At 42.6% G+C, this 19,250-nt stretch overlaps 1 protein-coding gene across 5 annotated transcripts; it reads left to right on the top strand.

The window, feature by feature from the left end:
* The first annotated feature begins 710 nt into the window (after positions 1-710).
* ctnnd1 (catenin delta 1) lies at positions 711-18,781 on the top strand. Of its 5 annotated transcripts, XM_022759881.1 has the most exons (21): positions 711-820; positions 5,840-5,963; positions 7,426-7,589; positions 9,822-9,890; positions 9,982-10,373; positions 11,088-11,369; positions 11,468-11,708; positions 11,826-12,048; positions 12,552-12,744; positions 12,861-12,978; positions 13,129-13,282; positions 13,529-13,546; positions 13,886-13,954; positions 15,184-15,311; positions 15,455-15,605; positions 15,767-15,959; positions 16,059-16,267; positions 16,375-16,416; positions 16,515-16,582; positions 16,779-16,881; positions 18,625-18,781. In XM_022759881.1, the coding sequence occupies exons 3-20, from the start codon at positions 7,431-7,433 to the stop codon at positions 16,836-16,838; spliced, it is 2,769 nt and encodes a 922-aa protein (XP_022615602.1). In that variant the 5' UTR covers positions 711-820; positions 5,840-5,963; positions 7,426-7,430; the 3' UTR covers positions 16,839-16,881; positions 18,625-18,781. The 5 variants fall into 5 exon arrangements, with proteins under 5 accessions (XP_022615602.1, XP_022615603.1, XP_022615604.1 ...); XM_022759882.1 differs by lacking the exon at positions 5,840-5,963; XM_022759883.1 differs by lacking the exon at positions 13,529-13,546.
* Positions 18,782-19,250: the final 469 nt, after the last annotated feature.

The following is a 19,250-nucleotide window of genomic DNA, read 5'->3' as shown; positions in this document are numbered from 1 at the left end:
TCATACACTCGCTCATATCAGACAGAAGTACATTATCAACCATAACAACTAGCCTTGTCTTGTAAGGGGGCTCTGTCAAAATGTAGTTTTAATACCATAATTGTTTAAGTTTATATTGTTTTATATTCTATTTTATATGTGTTTTATCAAATTGCTTCAATTTTTCTGCATGTCAAGTAATTAACACACAGAAAAGTTAAGGCAAGCTAGTATTAATCCATCACTGAATTACTGTGAGGCTGCAACCATCAATTACTTTTCAATACATCTGCTGGATTGTTTAGTTTTTAAATTGTAAGAAAAGAAAAAGCCCAAACATGCTAAGTTTAACATCATAGAAAACTGAGAAAAAACAGAAAATATTTAAATTTATGAAGCTGATGCCAGTGGATTTTTTCAGCCAATTAACTGACTAATGAATTAACCAACTAATGATTTCTGGTTTAGAGTATTACTTGGTTTCTGGGTGTCTTCAGAAATATTCAAACAGCCATGTATAAAGTGGGCCCCATGTGAGGTTAATCATAGTTTTAGACCGACGGGAAGGGCATTATTCAGCTTTCTGACTACAGAATGAGTGGACCTGTCTCGCAAGTTGTGACAAACAAACACCTGTATGAGAGGAGAATTTGTGTGCGCGCAGTGTTTACGGTAAAGCCACTGGTTGACCCCGCCCTCTCTTTGATAGAAAACTCGGTGATGTCGCTTCGTCTTTAACGAGCTTGACCCAGAACCCGGAGAAGGAGGGGAAAAGAGGGGAGAAAACACACCGAAAAACGGAGTTGTCTGGAAGGCGTTGGGGCAGGCTTTCCACGAGCAGGTGAGTGAAATATATAAATATTTCCAGATGGTTGATATGGTGGGGCCCGCGTTGTTGTTTTTTTTCACACACAGATAGTGGGTGCACTGCAGCGTTGGCAAGGAGTGGTCGCATCGACATATCAGAAACACGACTCTCCGAGGCTAACGTTAGCTTTAGATGCTAACTTAAAGTTCACACCGTCAGACGCGGCGGTTCCGTTGCCTGTCTGTGATAACTGATTCAAACCGGTCCCTGATACCAAAAGCTAAAACTCACAATGCCGTCTAAATTAGCTTAAAAGGCCGCTTAGCTGAACACAAGCCAACTCCAGCTCTTGCGATTAACCTGTGTTTGCTATGCTAACGCTAGCCTGCTTGTCGGCTATGTGGGTTATTGTGATGCTAACGTAGCAAGACAGCCAAACCAGGTCACACGGGTGCCGAGCGTGCATTGTGGCCAACTGGGCTGATTTGATCTCCAACATTGTCATTTATCTGAACTGAACTGAACTGCGTTTGCAAAACCACCGAGTAACCCAATGCTCAAATGCGTGAGTCTTTGTTCGTGAGAGTCATTTTATACCAACGTGTTTGCCTCTGTGTTAAGCTACTGCTGTCTGCTCGTTGCTCCTGCCCCAGATTGATGTATTACGTTGGCAAATCAATTCAGGATTGCATGTGGGATTTTGTTTCTTAGATCAGGGGGGTGCTCTGTAAGTGCTTCTGGTTCTAGATGGTTCAGGGCAAGGTCTGCTATTGAGGAGAGGGTTTGGAGATCAACAGGGGGCACGACAACGTGACGGTCAGGCGGGTTTACAACACTGAAGTGGATCGAGTTTGGTTCCCTATTCATATACATTTACTGTTGTTTGACCTAGATACGGTTGCCGTTGTCTCGTTTTTAAGCGTCTTTCTGACAGAAGCAGACGGTTTTATCTGTAGAGTTCATCACCTTAGAGACAAGAGTTTAGTTTAAGGTAACTGGAAACCTCCACTACTTGTTAAATTAGACATGTTTGTATACTGTAGCCTGAGCCTGTTTTGTGTATTTGAGTCTGTTTTAAGGGTGGTGGTCCTGCCGTTGTAGTGTGTGTAGTCACACAGCCTGGGATTTTGAGTTTGTCAGACTGTGAACCTGTTGGGTGGGTCCTGTGCGAACTTGCTTAGGTAGGAAAATAAATGCCTGGGTGGGGATAACTGTCAGCCTGAGTGTGAACAAGTAAACTAGCTTCTCTCTTGTAAACACTGGTTTCATGCGGGCACACATTGCAGTGTATATTAGTGCCTTTCTTGTGGGCTTTAGTGCTATTGTGGTTTATGGTGATACAGTATGTGTATTGGTATCATGGGGCCGGTGGTGCAGGTGCCACCACTAATAACACCATATGTGACCACGATCACCCACATATCAGCCTTTCCTGACTATTTCTCTCCAAGTCATTGTTTGACTGTTGATGCATGCTCCCAACACCAACTGCAATTGTGTCTGCTGTCTTTAGGTGTGCAGGTTAATCCACAAAAGGTCTAATGTGTGTGAGTGTGTGTACGTATTTGCGTGCACGTCAACATGATGTGTGTATGTGTTAGGGGGTAAGTGGATTATTGGGTTAAAGCTTCAATCTCATTACAAGCCACGCTCAGCTTAAACCACAGCCTGTGGCATCACACTGACTTAAAAGCAAATTGCAGTGTCAGTTACCTCGAGATGTGTGAACAGATGTGCATTTTGACAGTGAATAGGTTGTTTCAGGGGGAGTTTTTGCCACTGGTGGCAGGTGTAGGTGCTTATTGAATTAACCAGAGTTTCATTAAGTCGACAAAGGCTGTATTGTTGGTTGCTTGTGTATGATTGCAGATGTCTTCTGACGGGGTCAAGTGAGTAATGCTGACTGATGTGCGACTGATGGGCTCCAGAAGCAGATGCAGATATGTGACTCGTGGTGTGTCAGGGCTCGATCAGATGTTTGAGGGGTTGTTGACATCACGGCCCTGTGCTTGACATTTTGACCGTTTGTTACAGTAGGGCATGACCCTTTCTCCGTGTGCTCTTCTTTCCTCACCCACTCACTCACCCAAGGTTTTAAAAAACATTGTGCTTTTCTGATGATAGTGACTTATACAAGAGTATTTGGACATTCATTGTCCATGTAGTGTAGTGCATGCTGTGTGTGTGTGTGTGTGTGTGTGTGTGTGTGTGTGTGTGTGTGTGTGTGTGTGTGTATATATATAAAAACAATGAATTTGTTATCAAAATCATTGTCTATGGATTTGACCTGTCAATCAACTAATCGTTTCAGCTCCTCAAAAAAAATAGAAGTATATGAGGATTTAGTGGTTAGACTATGGGAACCATTTCTAAATAAACAAACCAAAATTTAGTAACTTGTCATAAAATATTAAATTAAATGTGACAATTCAGCCTTGCAGTTTCATTGAGCTTAGTTCCGAAAGGTCTTGATAGCAGAACAGAAAACAACAGATTCGCAAAGTGGGAAGTGGTTTGTGGTCGTATGATCAGCATATCGACCATGGGGGATTTTCACCACAAAAATACTGTTAATGGAGGAAGCAACCATCAGGGTGGTTATTAAAGTGTGTATCCTATATCCTCGCATGGTTTTGTGTACAAGCAGTTCTGTTGAGAGAAAGGATTTTTGGTGAGCCAATGTAGCCGCCGTGTCCCTTTTACTCATCTCTGATGTTGAATCCATAACATCCTGTTTCTCAGGAAGCAGGTAAGAGGGGAAAAGGGGAGGGGGGTGGCTGTGGTGCGACGCTGATTGTTTTCATTGTTCAACGAAACTCACTGCTCACTTTCAAGGCTGAAACTAACAGCTATGATAGAGGGAGGACAGACTGAGTGTGTTAAGAGCGACATGAACTCAACCACAAACACATACACACACACACACACACAGATGCACTTACATTCAAATGTGTCCAGTGAGGTCCTCCTCACTCTCCAACTCTTTTCACACTTGTGTTCATGTTCTCAGTTGCACAAACTTCTCATTGTTCTAACAACCTCCCGGACAGACAGCTGCAAATTCCCTCCTCTGGCTGTGGTTAAAACACACACACACACACACACACACACACACACACACACACACACACACACACACACACACACACACAGACACACACACACACACACACACAGACACAGAATCACATTCCTAGGTAAACCTGCCAAGAAATATTAATCGTAGTGTATAATTAATCTTGTATATGAATGACAGCTGCATTCATTAGTGAAATGTGATAGCGTGTAGCATGTTAACAATGTTTATATGCTGCGCCTGAGATGACATGAAGAGGAAATTATGATAGTTTGTGTTTCTCTGTGTTTGGGTTCTTCTGACCGCTACGACACACCTCTGGATGATTATTAGCCAGCGTCCCACTAAGGTCGTTTCACAGTGGATGAGTGGGTGGGCTGCTGTGCTCAATTGGCAGGAGACAATGCTAGGAATGCAAGATTAGCTTTTATCTTTTATTCATCACTCCTTTTCTTATCTCTACCCCCCTCTTTCAGTTCTGCCTTCTCTCACTCCCCTTCTGTCTTTTTCACTGCCAGTCTTCAGCTTTTTTTATTTGTTTGCAGCTCTCTGCCCTTCTCTCTCTCTGTCTGTGGTGGATAAAAGCAGCCCTGTCCTGGCTATGACCATATATAGGCATGTGTGGTACAGGACAGCAGTTTGTGATTTGCTCAGGTGGGAGGTTATGGCTCTGGGGCGTCACAGTCACCAAACACCAGATAGTGTGTGTGTGTGACATCATGTCTTCCTGTCAGTTTCATCCCGCATGCAAATCCTGGTTTTGGTTCTTACACATTCCTTTGTCTTGTGAAATTCACTTCAGCCACTCCTTATTTTCTCATCAGGCCATCCTACTTTCCTCCCTTTTTTCCCACACTGGGCACACCCCAAGCAGGGATTTTTTTAAATAAGCAAAGTCACATACGTGTGTGTGTGTTACTCATTCATTTGACAGACATCCAGGAACTGCAGGCTTCATTTTACCAGCTTAAGGGTGTCGTAATAGTGTATCGCATGGTGATTTCATCACGTCTGACTTTATTTTTGCACAATCTGATGCAGGTGAAACGGAGTCGTTTGTTACCATCTCTCCTTTTGAACTCATTACACCTTTGCTTGTCACTTTGTTTGCACTTGTTAACACTACTTGTCGTGCGCACAAACACCTGGTGCAAAGTGTAAATGCGGGACTCCGTTTGTTGTCCAAACTTTCGACTCTCAGAGTGTCTGTACATGTTGGCTAGACAGAGACATTGAGGAACTGAAATTTGGTTGCCCCTCCTCTGCCTTGTCCAACCGGTCATGCAGGTGTATGTGTGGCAATGCCTGGGTTTATTCAGCTTCCTAGCCAGGGCTAAAGGGAGCCGTGCTGCTGTAGCAGAGGGTGTATCAGGAGATAAGTGGAGTCTCCACTTGTTTGGCTCTGATATAACAATGTCTTTCTCTCAGAGCACAGCCGAGATAACAAAGATCTGTAGGGGGAGGGATAAAAGGCAATTAAGTTGAAAGAATAAGAGTAGTTGACTGAAAGAGTTGGGCCAGAGGTAGACTGATTAGAGAGGGAAGGCTGGAAGAAGAAGAAAAAAAGGCAAGGTTAAGCTGGGGAAGGGAAAGATGAGTTGATAAGAGAATATATGAACGTATTCTTGAAGGATGTTACTATCTCTGAAACGATCTGTCTCTTTCTGCTGACAGTCGATGTTCTTTGGCCCAGAAAGAGCTGCAGGTTGGTCAACGTACCGCAGCTCGCTGCCATATGCAGGCCAAATGTTGAGTAAATACAGGGTGTGTCTAAAGGCTGGAGCTACTGTATGTCTGTCTTTTGCTGCTTTTTTCTGCTCACAGAGCAAACACAACCTTGTTGACACACTTGTACGGTATTCTCACTATGTTGCTGTTTTTCAAACAGAGGTGCCTTTAGCCTTCCCTAAGGCATTTCTCTGGCTCTGACCTTATTATTCTCTTCCCTTCACCCCTTTGTCTTTCTCTCTCTGCAGTCCATTTCTCCTCGTTTCTGGGCTTGGTGGTTCAGTGACCTTCTACACATGAGCAGCTAGAGCTCGACCTCTGACCTTGGCGTGATCTCTCACCTCTTCTACCAAACCACGCCCACAGGTGAAGGTGTGTATTCCTGATTTTCTCTGAGATTGAGCTTTGAGAGTGTGTCTCTGCTTGTGTGTGCGTTCTGCTTTGTGCTTAAACTGTACAGAGAAGTATGCAGTTCCCCCTTATATTAAATGTCTTGTGTTGTGATGTAAAGCATCCTCCAAAAAGCGCTTCTCTTTGTGTGAAAAAGGGCTCATCCTCTTTGACAGCGTTTTTGTATAGATGCTCTATCACCATGAATTATTCTGTTGATGCATGGATAAAATAGTCCAAAAAATGCTGTGATGATTTAATTTAAGCCTACACCAAGCTTGGGATTTAAAGTTAGTGGTTTTATTTTCAGTTCATGATATACAAATATGGAAAATCAACCCTAAATATTTTCACTGTGATTTTGTGAACCATATATTGATTCTTGATCATCTTGGCCAAAATTGCACATCCATTAAAAAAAAAACGCGTATAGGCAGATGAGACACCCCATATTCTTCTAAAAGATGAAGAAAATGCTGATGATTTATCAAAAAATCTCTTTGTCTGCTGTTTGTATTGAAGAAAATATTTTCTGGTCTAGCATCTGAAGGGGTCAAAAGCCCAGTGGACTCCCCCATGCATGCGTTGAGTGGTAATATGTTTATTGATCTTTATGTGGAGAATATTGCAGTAACCATCTCCACATTATCATGATCAATATGTTGCAATATTTATGTTCATTGCAATAACCAGGATTTTAAAGACTCAGAGTCTCCCCTCCATCATGGCTGTCCTCTTTCTGCAGTGTTTGTCCTGTACTCAGTTTGTCAGACCTGACAAATTTACAGCATTGTGTCATGAGAATTATAGTTTTTTAATGGTACAAATTGGGTAGTTTGTCATTCTGTTACGTTTTCTATTCAGTGAGCACCATCTTAGAATGATTTTGCCCTGTACTTACTGTTGGCAGTAATGGATTTCACACACGTGTGATATAAATCTCATCAGTGCTGACATGATCAGATACTTCTAAAACATTTGAGCAGAACAGTCACTTTTAAGTCTATGTGGGGAAAAAAATTGAATGAAAGAATCATTACACCACGACAGGCCTTCTCATGAATGAAGACGTACACAAAAACACAGTGTAATGGGGGAAGTTTTGATGTCTGATTTTACATCACAAACATGTGCTTACAGAGGTCACTGCTGTATGTTCATTACTTTGGCCAAAAGTAGAGATCTGCTGTTGTGCAATCCCAGCATTGCTGATGGGTTTCCAAAAAGGCATCTCAGCCTGAGTCACCAAACAAAATCTGTCAGCAGACAAATCAGATCTTACTTAACATCAGCCCAAGAATTTTGCATCCTGTTGATGTTGCTATACTTTGTATGGAGAGGTGTGTCTGTTTCTGTTAGACTTAGACTTCCTGTGCTGTAGTGTGTTTGAGGCTGTACGGATGTGTGTAACGCCCCCCCCCTCTCTCCCCTTGGGGCTGTGTAGTGTGTATGGAGCAGTGTGAGAGCGCAGCAGCTCTGCTGGAGTCTGTCAGGGAGCAGGAGGTGCAGTTTGAACAGCTGACCAGGGCGCTGGAGGAGGAGAGGAGGAGAGTGGGCCTCCCTGCCACCAGCCCCTCGGCCCTGGGTCACCACCTCCCTCACACACAGGTAACGCTCCCCAACAAAAATCCCCATCCAGAGTCTTTTGTAGGCGTCTACAGCCCCCATCTTTCACCTCCAACACATGGATCATCATTCCCTCCATCTGATCCTTCCAGTGAAGTCATGCATCATTTTCTCCCTCTGACTTCCATCCGTTTATCATTCATCCATTCTTTCCGCCGTCTCGCCTCCTTTCCACCAGTGCTCAGCGAGTGTGTGTCAGTGAATTTTAAGTTTATGCGTGCCATCATTAAATGTCTTCATTCATTGTTTATTTATCTTGTAAGACCATCTGTCTCTTCGCCCTCATCCTCAAACATATCAGTCTGTGCCTGCACATAGTTCTGCTACTTTTAACATGCCTGAGGATGTCATCATCACACACTTTCAGCATGTCTTCAGTGTCACTCACCGGATACACTCTGACACATACATGTACACCTTTCGTCGGACCCTGCTGCGGAATCTCAGTTATTTTCCTCTCTGTTCCAGCATGTTATGTTTTGGTATGCAGTCATCTGTTGTGCATGTGTGATATAGTTCTGCATTTAGTTGTTTGTTTTTTTTTATCATAATAAATGATTTTGTCTTTTTATTTGTATCATTGGAAATAAAAAGAACACTTGTCTAATATCAGCGATCAAACACAAACTGTTTAGGGCTTTACCTCACTAATTTTTATGATCGCGTTAACCTGTCTGTCATTTTCTTGATTAATCGTTTTGAGCTATGCCCAGAGCCCAAACAGACGTCTTCAAATTGCTTATTTTGTCGCACCAACAGTCTGAAACCCAAGACATTCAGTGATAGAATACCAAGAAAACCAGTGAATATTTATATTTGAGCAGTCAGTACCCATTTTTTTGGTATTTTTGCATAAGAAATACATTGATATGATTAGTTGCTGATTTTTCTGCCAATAGACAAATAGATTTTTTCAGCTCTAGTGAATGAATACCATGATAGCTGTCACTTTAATATCTCTTTGTTGTGTTTGACCACAGTGAGTCATGTTGCAAATCAATGAGCGTGACAATATTTGCATCAGTGCGATGAAGTACCTTGATCTTTAAGGTATTTAATATGCTGGATGAACCAATTCACTGCCAAATTATTTGGTTGGACGTAGTCCTGCCGTTTCCTTCTTGTCCTGTATTGTTGTCTCTGCTAATAGATTTGACTATCACAGAGTGGGGAAACTTCACTTAGATGCCTGTGGGCTTAGAAGAACGATGAAAGCAGAGCCATTATCATTAGGCTCCCAGGTAACACAAATAGTCAGGAAGTGTAGTATTCAGGGGTTGACATTTAAGCACATTTCTTTCAGCTCTTGGTGTTGCACATTGACTGAGTAGAATAGTTTAAAATCTACTTCTAAATATTTTCCTTCCTTTAAGGGCTTGCTGACACAGATTAGATCTGGTGTTTTGTCTTGTTGGATCCTTGGAAGGGACTGCTGTGATTAGTGCGTAGCAGCTGGAGGATGAAGGCTGTTTTTGGCCTTGTCCTAAGTGTTCATGGTTTTACTTCTAAAAATATTAACGGTGGTGAAGATATGCATGCTTTGCCAGCACTGCTCCAAATGCATGACGGAGCTGCTTGTAAATGAGGTGGTATTATAGGATGGAGCAGCTGTGGAGGAACTGTGCCCTGCTTGTAAAAACACAATCTTCACTTCCCATTTCTTTTTGATAACAGCCTGCCTCCTTGTGGGCGTAATATAAAGTGCAGTGTGACATACTCCTGCAAGTGAAGTGGGATTCAGTGTTTGATAAAGCCCATAACATTGTTTTGTAGGAGTCAATAGTATCCCAGTCTGATTATCTTGTGTTCACATGTGATTCAGCTTGAGGCTATTGCTCATAACTGAGGCAGTTATATTGCATGAAAGTATTACTCAGGGTTATATAGAAAGTGTCCAAGTTATACAGAGTGACAGTCATATATTATGTAACAGATTACAGCAGGAGGAAGTAGGGTGTGAGGATGAATGGATACACTCCAAAATGTCGTCCTCCAAGTCTGGCAGTGATTCACAGACCATGAACATGCAGGGACGACTTGGTCAGCACTGAATGTGCTTCAGCAGCAGTAATATCATCTGGGTGGTTGTGAGAAAGCTGACCGCACTGGTTACTTGGAGTCGGGTCTTCAGTGTCACTGCAATGAGTAAAACTGTTGGTGGCATCATGGTATTTTTACACTGTACTTGACAATTGTTTCTCTCTTTCATCCCAGAACGGGCGTTTAGGGGATGCAGACATAGAACGACTGAAACTGACTGATTCATACATAAACGGCACACAGGTATGTGTTTGTGTGTTATTTTTCTTATATTTATGCAGTAATTGATATTTATGCCGTGATTTTTAAAATGTGTATTGTGTCTCTGCTACAGTACAGGATGGTGGACCCTGCACACGGCGCTCTAGATGAGAGCTACACCCCAGAGGATGACTCCCAGGAAGTACACTCAGTCTTTTCCGAAGAGGGAACCACACGACGGCCAGACACGACTCTCCCACAGATGAAGAAACCAATCTCGCGCACAGTCCTGCCCTCTGACTCGATGTCCATTGACGGGGGCTTGACGGTGTCCGGTATGGGTGGCTACAGCGCCACACTGGACCGTCCTTACAGACAGGCTGGAGCAGGCGACTACCCAACTGCCACAGTACCCAGAAACTACCACTACGGCCCTGTAGGGGGTTATGATGACTACCGGGGTGGCCCGCCATCAGAAGCATACACTAGTCTGAGCAGGGGCTCTCACATGGATGATCGTTACAGGTATAAAACCCCTACTTAGATGAGTGCTATGAATCTTTTATGGTGGCATATTAATCCAATAATTTGATTATATATCCAGGAATGTGTCATCTGTAAGGACAGTGCATTCAAATAAGTCACAATTAGTTTAGTTTTTTGTTTTTATCGTTGCATGTAAATGCACATGAATCTGTTACATTTATTGCAGCTTTACACAGGCTCCGTGTTTGGATCATACATGCACGTTTTGTTGATATTTTAACCATTCAAACCAAATCACCAACCTTAAAGTAAGCACTATATATTTGTCAAGCATTTTGTTTTTGTTTTCAGTTCTTGGTGGTGACAACAATATTTGCTCAAAACATTCAAGAGGTATTGTGGCCAAAGTGGTTTAACTGTGATTTCCTTCCTTTATAGTCTGAGTTTATGGAAATGTAATGGACGAAGGTACATGTTCTTTATAGTTACAGAATTTATAGTAACAGTTATAGTAACCTATAATTCCCATAGAAGTACATGTTCCCCCTTCACACCAACATCAAGAAGTGTCAGACTTTCTCCCAACCCTGGTCGGATTCATGGTTGTGAATGCAGATTACAGCCGTTGAGACGTTTATCTTGACTTCACTTAGAAATTTATCCCACATCACGGTCAGTATGAAATGGGGATCACCCAAATGGGGTTTCACTTTAACAACTCTAATTACTTCTCCCTTTCTCTTCTCTCCACAGGCCAGTTGATGGCTACAGGACTCTGGATTCTGGCTACCGAGCCCCAAGCCGTCAGCAGCTTGACCCCTATGCAGCACAGCCCCAGGTGAGCCGGGGAATGAGGGCCATGGGCTCAGCGATGGAGATGCGTTACGGCCACGGCCACTATGGTCTGGAGGATGACCAGCGCAGTGTGGGGTATGATGACTACGGCATGGGGCCTCCACCCATGCACCCTGGGGGCTACGGTACCATGCCACGTCTGGGGGCCGGCCCTGGTGGTATGGACAGACGAAGACTCAGGTAAAACACAAAGACATTGCATTGCCAATGTACCATACAAAGAATATGTAATACACATGCACTGCATTTAATCTGTGACATTCTTGGTCGACATACAGGAGCTGTGAGGACACTTTGGATGGTGACATGGGAGGAGTTGACCATTATGCCTGGGGTGTTCCTATGACGTTGGAAAGGGGGAGCATGGCTTCACTGGACAGCACACTAAGGAAGGCTCCTCCCACCTCATGGAGACAGCCTGAGCTGCCAGAGGTCATCGCCATGTTGAACTACCGTCTGGACCCTGTCAAGACCAACGCTGCTGCCTTCCTCCAGCATCTCACATTCAAAAATGACAAGGTGAAACAAAAGTCACATTCAGCTGCAGACTAACAGTTTTTAACATACACTTTTTGTATGGTGGCCTTTTGGTAAATCCTTGATGTGAGTTTACTAATTTTGCTTGTATGTGTCTAGATTAAGTCAGAAGTGCGTCGCCTGAAGGGTATCCCATCCTTGGTGTCGATGCTGGACCACCCCAGCAAGGAGGTGCACCACTCGGCCTGCGGAGCACTAAAGAACATTTCATATGGGCGAGATCCGGACAACAAGATCGCCATCAAGAACTGCGACGGAGTGCCTGCTCTGGTCAGGTTACTGAGGAAAACCCATGACCAGGACCTCACTGACACTATCACAGGTATCAATGATCATATAATTTTTTGTATGTACCTTTTTGATCTCACACAGTCTAGACATAACACGCTTGTCAAAAAAAAAAAAAAAAATCAATCTGGCATGGATGAGACAAAAGTTATAAGGAAATAAAATTAATGACATGTTATGATGTGACTTTATGCATAAAATTGAAATATGACACAGAACAAACACACTAAAAGCAAATATAACTTATTTTACACTGGTCCTGGTTCCAAAAACAAAAAAGCATCGGCGCATCTACTGTTTTTACATACAAGATATAAGCAAGATTGATTTTTGAATCAAAAGTGTTGCATTAAATTGTCTGAAGGCCTTACTTGATTCCTTGAAACTCAAGTTTACAAAACAGATGGATGAGGGAGAAACCAAAGATCAAATCTTAACTTTTGGAGAGCAGTGGCACAATTCATTCATTTCATTATTTCAATGGCCAAACTGTCTTTTATTGCAGTGATAGTAACAGTATTTATTATATTGTCCCAGGCACCTTGTGGAACCTCTCATCCCACGACTCAGTAAAGATGGAGATTGTGGACCACGCCCTGCACGCCCTGGCCGACGAGGTAATAGTTCCCCACTCGGGCTGGGAGCGAGGGAGCAACGGTGGAGAGGAGAGCTGCAAACCACGACATCTGGAGTGGGAGACCGCCTTGACCAACACTGCTGGCTGCCTTAGGTATGCAAAGGGATCAATGAATGCAAAGAAAAGAATGTCAGCAAAAGGAGAAAAAGAGACTTATTTTGAGAAGAAAACATGCAATTATGTGCTTAACTTCTCCCTCTGTCCAACAGGAATGTGAGTTCAGAACGCAGCGAGGCCAGGCGAAAGCTGAGAGAATGCACAGGATTGGTGGATTCACTCATGTACATTGTCCAATCACAGATCAATCGTAAAGATGTTGATAATAAGGTACCTATTCACTTAAGACAGTTACAAATTTTTACACTTAAAAAGAGAGATTTTTTATCTTTGGTGCTTTTTACTCATGACAAAAGCACCGTTTTCTGTGCATCTCCATGTTTGATCGTCTTGTCTCCTCGTGATCCCTTCTTCCCGTAGTTGGTGGAGAACTGTGTCTGCCTCCTGAGGAATCTGTCCTATCATGTTCACCGTGAAATTCCCGGCTGTGAACGTTATGCAGAGACCACACCCCTCAACCAGGCACCGGCCCCTGCTACCAAAGGTGGCTGCTTTGGCTCTCGAAAGGGCAAAGGTCAGTGTCAGACAGCTGTTACAGCTTCGGGTTACTCTGTCTGAGAGATTTGCTGTTGAAAGATGGATAGCTGCTGGTGGGTTTGAGCTTGTTGGTGGCAGACGCACCTGTCGCTGTTTTTCACACTCTACCACTGTTTCCCTCCTTTTCCTCCTCTCTCTCCTCCTTCCTGCCTCTTATCTTTCCCCCTTCTTTCTTCCCACCCTTCTTCACTCGCTCCGCTCTCTCTCTCTCTGCTGTGTTTAGATGAGTGGTTTTCCAAAGGTAAGATTCTCCTCTTGGTGTTCTTGTCAGCTCTTTTGCAACGATTGACCTCTCTGTCATCACTCACTTTACTAACACACAATAATCGTCCACTAGAGAAATAAGAATGTACAATGATGTTGACCTCACATGCAGTACATGGGCATGATCACTTGATGTCACACTGCATGCTCAAAGTGCTTGTTCCACTGGTTGCATGGTCACGTTTTTACATAATGTACCAAAGTAGAGGACTGAGGATAACTGGATGCTCATCTCAACCACCCTCACATAACCTGTATCATTTCTTCAGCTCAAACTATCATGTTCTATCTTTTTTTATTTGTTTCCTCGCTGCAGGAAAGAAGGATGGAGATGATGGAAGTGGAGATCAGGTTGATATTCCAAAGAGGACAACCCCTGCTAAAGGTATGTTTCTCTCTTCACTTAAAATAATGAATTCATCAGTCTGTAGAGTAGCTCATTTATATGACAAGTAGGACAAACCTCTCAGGGTTTCATTTTGACTGCTAAACATTAACATGTTTCCTGTGACATGACAAACTCTAGTCATGGAGTATGTTTTTCACTGTATATTTATAGTTCAAGTTTAGGGAAAATCTTTTATTCCAATAGTTTGTCCTTTTATTTCGAATTCAGAATATTATTATGTAGGTTCCTATTAATTGGACATAATTTCATCAATAATAATTTTTTTTGTTTATATGTTTTATGATAATTTCTGCATCACACTACATGGAAAGTATAATGATTAGGCAATTACTGGTCAAGTCTTCTTCAGTCTCACAGATTAAGGCCCCGCTCAGACGTGGCATTAACATGCGTCTCAGGTGATCCGATCACAAGTGGACAGCTCTAAGTACGTCAGTTCACACCTGGCATTAGAACACGTCTCCACATGCGTCTTGAGTGACCACATGTGATCACTGTTTGTTCTATATTCAAATAAACATATTGTCAAATGGGAAAGTGGTCTCAGACTTTTGGACACTCCTGTACATTTCTATTTGGAAAGACCAAATTGGTTGTTGTTTTTAGCCAGTCTCACTATGACATGTTGTTATTTGTGTTTGAGAGAGAGAGAGAGAGAGAGAAGGAGCACAGGGTGAGAAGGGGAATGAGCAAATCAGTGCATTACACACAGCTCTAAAATTAAACTTTTAGAGATTTGAAATAGTAAGAAAAATAAATAAATAAAATCAATGTTGATATTGTGGTGGACCGCCGCAAATAAATCAATGTAGAGGAAACACTGAGAATAATTGACTGTGGCAGACGATGTCAGCTGAGCGGTCCTTCAGCGGGGCCCAGGACATATTTGTGTTCACACTACTAAAACAATGTGGCCACATGTGGCCCAGGCCACCTCGGACTGTGGTCTGAGTGATCATATCTCAAATGTGTCACACCTGTGTTTAGAGCTGTCCACTTGTGATCGGATCACCAGATGTGCATGTTAATGTCAGTTCTGAACAGCACTTAAGAGGGTTCACATTGAGTCTGAAACTTTTAACAGTACCCGGCTCATCAGCTGGTGGAAGTAATTTTTGGTTTAGGTTTTACCTGTGTTCAGCACAAATGCTTAACTTCTTCAAACTCCAGTCATTACTAACACCCCTCTCTTTTATACACTTCAGGTTATGAGCTGTTGTTCCAACCAGAGGTGGTCCGTGTTTACACATCACTGCTCAGAGAGAGCAAGAACCCCTCGGTGCTGGAGGCTGCTGCTGGTGCCATCCAGAACCTGTGTGCTGGCCGATGGACTGTTAGTACCATTTCTAAACAAAAACATGTATTTTTGTCAATGATAAATTATTATTATTATATTATTGTGTTATGAAGTTATTGGAATAACCCTGCTGTTGGTGTAAAATGACCTTCATTACTCCCTCCTTTGTTCTTTGTCAGTATGGTCGATATATCCGGGCCACCGTGCGTCTGGAGAAAGGTCTTCCCATGATGGCAGAACTACTGGCCCATGGCAATGACCGTGTGGTTAGAGCAATGTCTGGAGCCTTGAGGAACCTCGCCATCGACAACCGCAACTGCGAACTGCTTGGTAAGGCTGTTGGCTTGTAGAAAATTCTCAAGAATATGACTTAAACTTGTAATTATACTTCATAATAGTGAACTTTATTTTGCTATCTACAATATATGTTGTTCTTCGTTATATGTGTGCAACTTTTTCGAAAGCTAAATTATATTGCGTCTCCACTGTAGGGTTGCATGCAGTGCCTCACCTGGTGGCCAACCTGCCCGGAGGCCAGAGCCAGTCTGGACGCAATCTATCAGAGGAGACAGTAGTGTCTGTACTGAGCACGCTCACTGAGGTGCTAGGCAACAGTCTGGAGGCAGCAAAGACCCTCCGAGCTTCGCAGGGCATTGAGAGGCTGGTGCTTATTAACAAGGACGGGTAAGTGTAAGCAAGTACAGGTTCAATACCCCACACTCCGGGTACATCCTGAGAACATCCTCTTTTCTAAGCCTGATCGTGTCTCCCTGTGTCCCACAGCAAACGTTCAGATCGTGAGGTGCGGGGGGCGGGCCAGGTGCTGCAGCTGGTCTGGGCCCATAAGGAACTCCGTCGGCCTCTTGAGAAGGATGGCTGGAAGAAGACAGACTTCATGGTCAACCTCAACCCCAACACCAGCACCACCAATGGCCCGAGCACCCGAGCCAACGGCACCTATGAAGACAGCACCACACCACTGCTGGACAGAGGTCAGTGTCAGAGAAATAATGTATGGTTAAAAGTTATAGAAGGTAAAAATGTGTGTAAAGTTTGTGTTTTTGTTTTGTCTGACTTGTGATGTTTTTCTTCATTTTAGGAGAAAAGAGGGACTTGATTCCACTAAATGACCTTGGCCCTGGTTAGTACATTTATCATCACTGCTTTGGATCACGATGAACTTATGAAAAACATGTTTTTTCAAGACAACATCGGTAAATTTTTGTCATGACATTTTAGACGCCTACTCTACACTGGACCAGAGGGAGAGGAGACACACTCTGGATGAGACCACAGACACTTTACCGGTATGTAAAGTCATGCTTACGCACATTCACATGCTGCTCATTTAACGACACTAACCCCTAATCTCCTACACCACTATGAATTTTTTTTCCTGACTTGAACCTTTTTCGTTGGCAGCCTTTGAAACCTCACAATTACTGACAATTTTCTTTTCTCACACTCACTTCCTCTCTCTCTCTTTCTCTGGTTGTCTCTCAGCGAGGGGTGTATGGGGGCAGAAAGGGCTCCCTGCCTCTGTTGGACTCCTACGATGGTTAGCCCTCCCCCCTCCCCTCTACCCCCCTCTGCATGTAACAGCATGGTATGTCCAACTGACCTCTCGTCCTGCATGGACTCTTCTTTTCCTTTGTCTCTTATAACATCAAACCCTCAGTGGAACCTGGTCTCTGTCTATGATGGTGTACTGAAACACTGGTTGAGGTCTATCGTACTGATAGTTAACTATATGATACCCTGATGTGATGTGTACATGCTGGTATAGTATGCTGCAAGGTGCTCCTTGTGCATTGTGGTCCATGCAGTCCGTCAGTGTAGAGACTCTCAGGCTGACTATAAGAGTTAAATCCTCCGAATGATAAATGTTGTGTGTGCAGTTGTGTTGTCACAATACCAGAACGTTATACCAATGCTCATTTTAATATAAAAAAATATTATAACTATTATAAAACAAGGTCAGAGAACAAAAGCAATGCAGCATCAAAGAAAGTTTTACTTGTGTTACCAAACTTTCCTTTAACAGCTTTGTAACTTTTGCGAACGTGTGGTTTTGACGTGACATTTGATGTGATCGTCATCATCTCAAAATAGTTTTGTGTATCGATAGTGGCAACTGCCAGAGTGGATTTACACTCGCCTCAGGAATGTAGAGCAGTGTTTGATACTATTTCCATGTTGTCAGTTATTTGTCTCCAAGTACTCAGTGGCAGCTCTATCTTTTGTTATCTTTGGCCACCAGTCCATGCTTTGTGTTTCAGAGCGCTCTCCTGTGGCTCTGCAGGGTATTACAACAACACGTGTGGCGTCACACATACAGATTTATTGTATTAGATCTTTTTGTTATGTTTGGGAACTAGTTACTAATTGCCACCTTCTATTGAGTCACTTCATATCTTTTGATAATGACAGCATAAGGATTAAACAGAAAAATCAATTTGTAAGAATGATTGATTAATCATTGAGCAGTGTTACTCTGAAATAATAATCCATTATTGATTATTTGGTAATTTTCTAAAAATAACAAGATGTCATGTCTCAATGTTTTGCTTATATATGAGCTTGTTCACAGTTTGTCTGATCGGCTAAACAGACAGTTCACAGCCTTCCTTAAGTAACTTGATAAGTCCCTGTGTTACTGCTATACTGCACTTTGATACATTAATCCCTAATGTTATTATTTTTTTGCCTCAAGGTTGTTGAAGGTTTGTTTTTGGTACCAACGACAGCTGATTCTGACCTGAGCGCAGCTTGCTTCTTACACTGATATTTTTAGTTTTACATAGTATAATAAGAGTATCTCTATTTATTATCAGTGCATTCTTTTCTCACAGGTCGTGCCCCATTTTGTACTTTACTTGCCTTTTACCCTCCCACATACACTTTCTGATGCTGGAAGGCACAAGATCATTTTTAACAGATACTGACACAGAGTTTTAATTCAATGGCTATAAATAGGATAATTCTGTTGAAATGTCATGTGTAGCGCAGTTTAAGCCAGTAACTTTAGTGTGATTTACTACTGTGTTACAGGGAAAAACTAATGTGATTACAGTAGCATAACATTTAGCAGCTTTCTGAACTATTTGCCCAAAGGATAAAAATAAAATTCAAGACTGAATTCAAACTATATCCAGGTTAATTTAATATTGGTGTTTAAGTATTATTGAATTACTAGTTATTGTGACAGCACTACTGTGCAACATGCCATGCTTATACCACACACTGAGTCTTTGTGTTGCCTCCTTGTTTAGTGTGTAAATTAACTAAATTCAGTTATTTGTGCTTTTGTTTTCACTGTAATCAACGTATTGTTGCTTTGTTCCTCCAGAAAAACTGATAGTGTGCATCACCCAGACTGGGCCATCCCTGCCCTACCACTGCTACTGAGGAGAGAAGATCCAGATGCACAGACTCTCTCCCCCTCGCCCTCTTCCTCCCCCTCCTCTCTCTCTCTCTCCCCCTCCTCTCTCTCTCTCTCTCTCTTCTCTCTCGCTCTTCTCTTCTCTTCTCTCTCTCTCTCATCTCTCTCTCTCTCTCTCTCTCTCTCTCTCTCTCTCTCTCTCTATCGCCACACAGATGGGATAAGAAGATGAGGGTTGGCATCCAAAGAAAGTGGTTGTGTTGCAGGCAAAACGTTTTCGTGCAACACACACGTCCACATACATACCTACTTTTTACAAATTCATTCAAGTGTAGCAACAAAAGTATATTCCGTTTTTAAATTATAGTTCTTCTGTAAAGGCAATCAGCTTTGTTGACAATCATTTAATTCTGGTGTTGTCATCCTGCTTGTTTTTGTTTTTTCTTGCTACTGTCAACATTTTTGATGAGTTTTGTCATGGTCGACATGTTGCTGCCAACACCCACATCCTAACGATGAATTTGTATGTAGACTTCTATGTAGGGTATATATACTGTATATAAAAAGAAAATGGGATGACTGCATTAGTTTTG

This window comes from Seriola dumerili, unplaced genomic scaffold (assembly GCF_002260705.1).
Source record: "Seriola dumerili isolate Sdu_G_001 unplaced genomic scaffold, Sdu_1.0 BDQW01000331.1, whole genome shotgun sequence".
In the NCBI taxonomy this organism is placed as follows: Eukaryota; Metazoa; Chordata; class Actinopteri; order Carangiformes; family Carangidae; genus Seriola; species Seriola dumerili.
This window is presented reverse-complemented; position numbering and strand designations above follow the sequence as displayed.

Excerpts from the sequence above, each read along its gene's own strand:
- ctnnd1 (XM_022759882.1), top strand. The coding sequence starts at position 7,431 with ATGGAGCAGTGTGAGAGCGCAGCAGCTCTGCTGGAGTCTGTCAGGGAG. Across the intron at positions 12,979-13,128 it reads GTAAAGATGTTGATAATAAG|TTGGTGGAGAACTGTGTCTG; the intron begins GTACCTATTCAC and ends TTCTTCCCGTAG. Across the intron at positions 16,583-16,778 it reads AGACCACAGACACTTTACCG|CGAGGGGTGTATGGGGGCAG; the intron begins GTATGTAAAGTC and ends GTTGTCTCTCAG.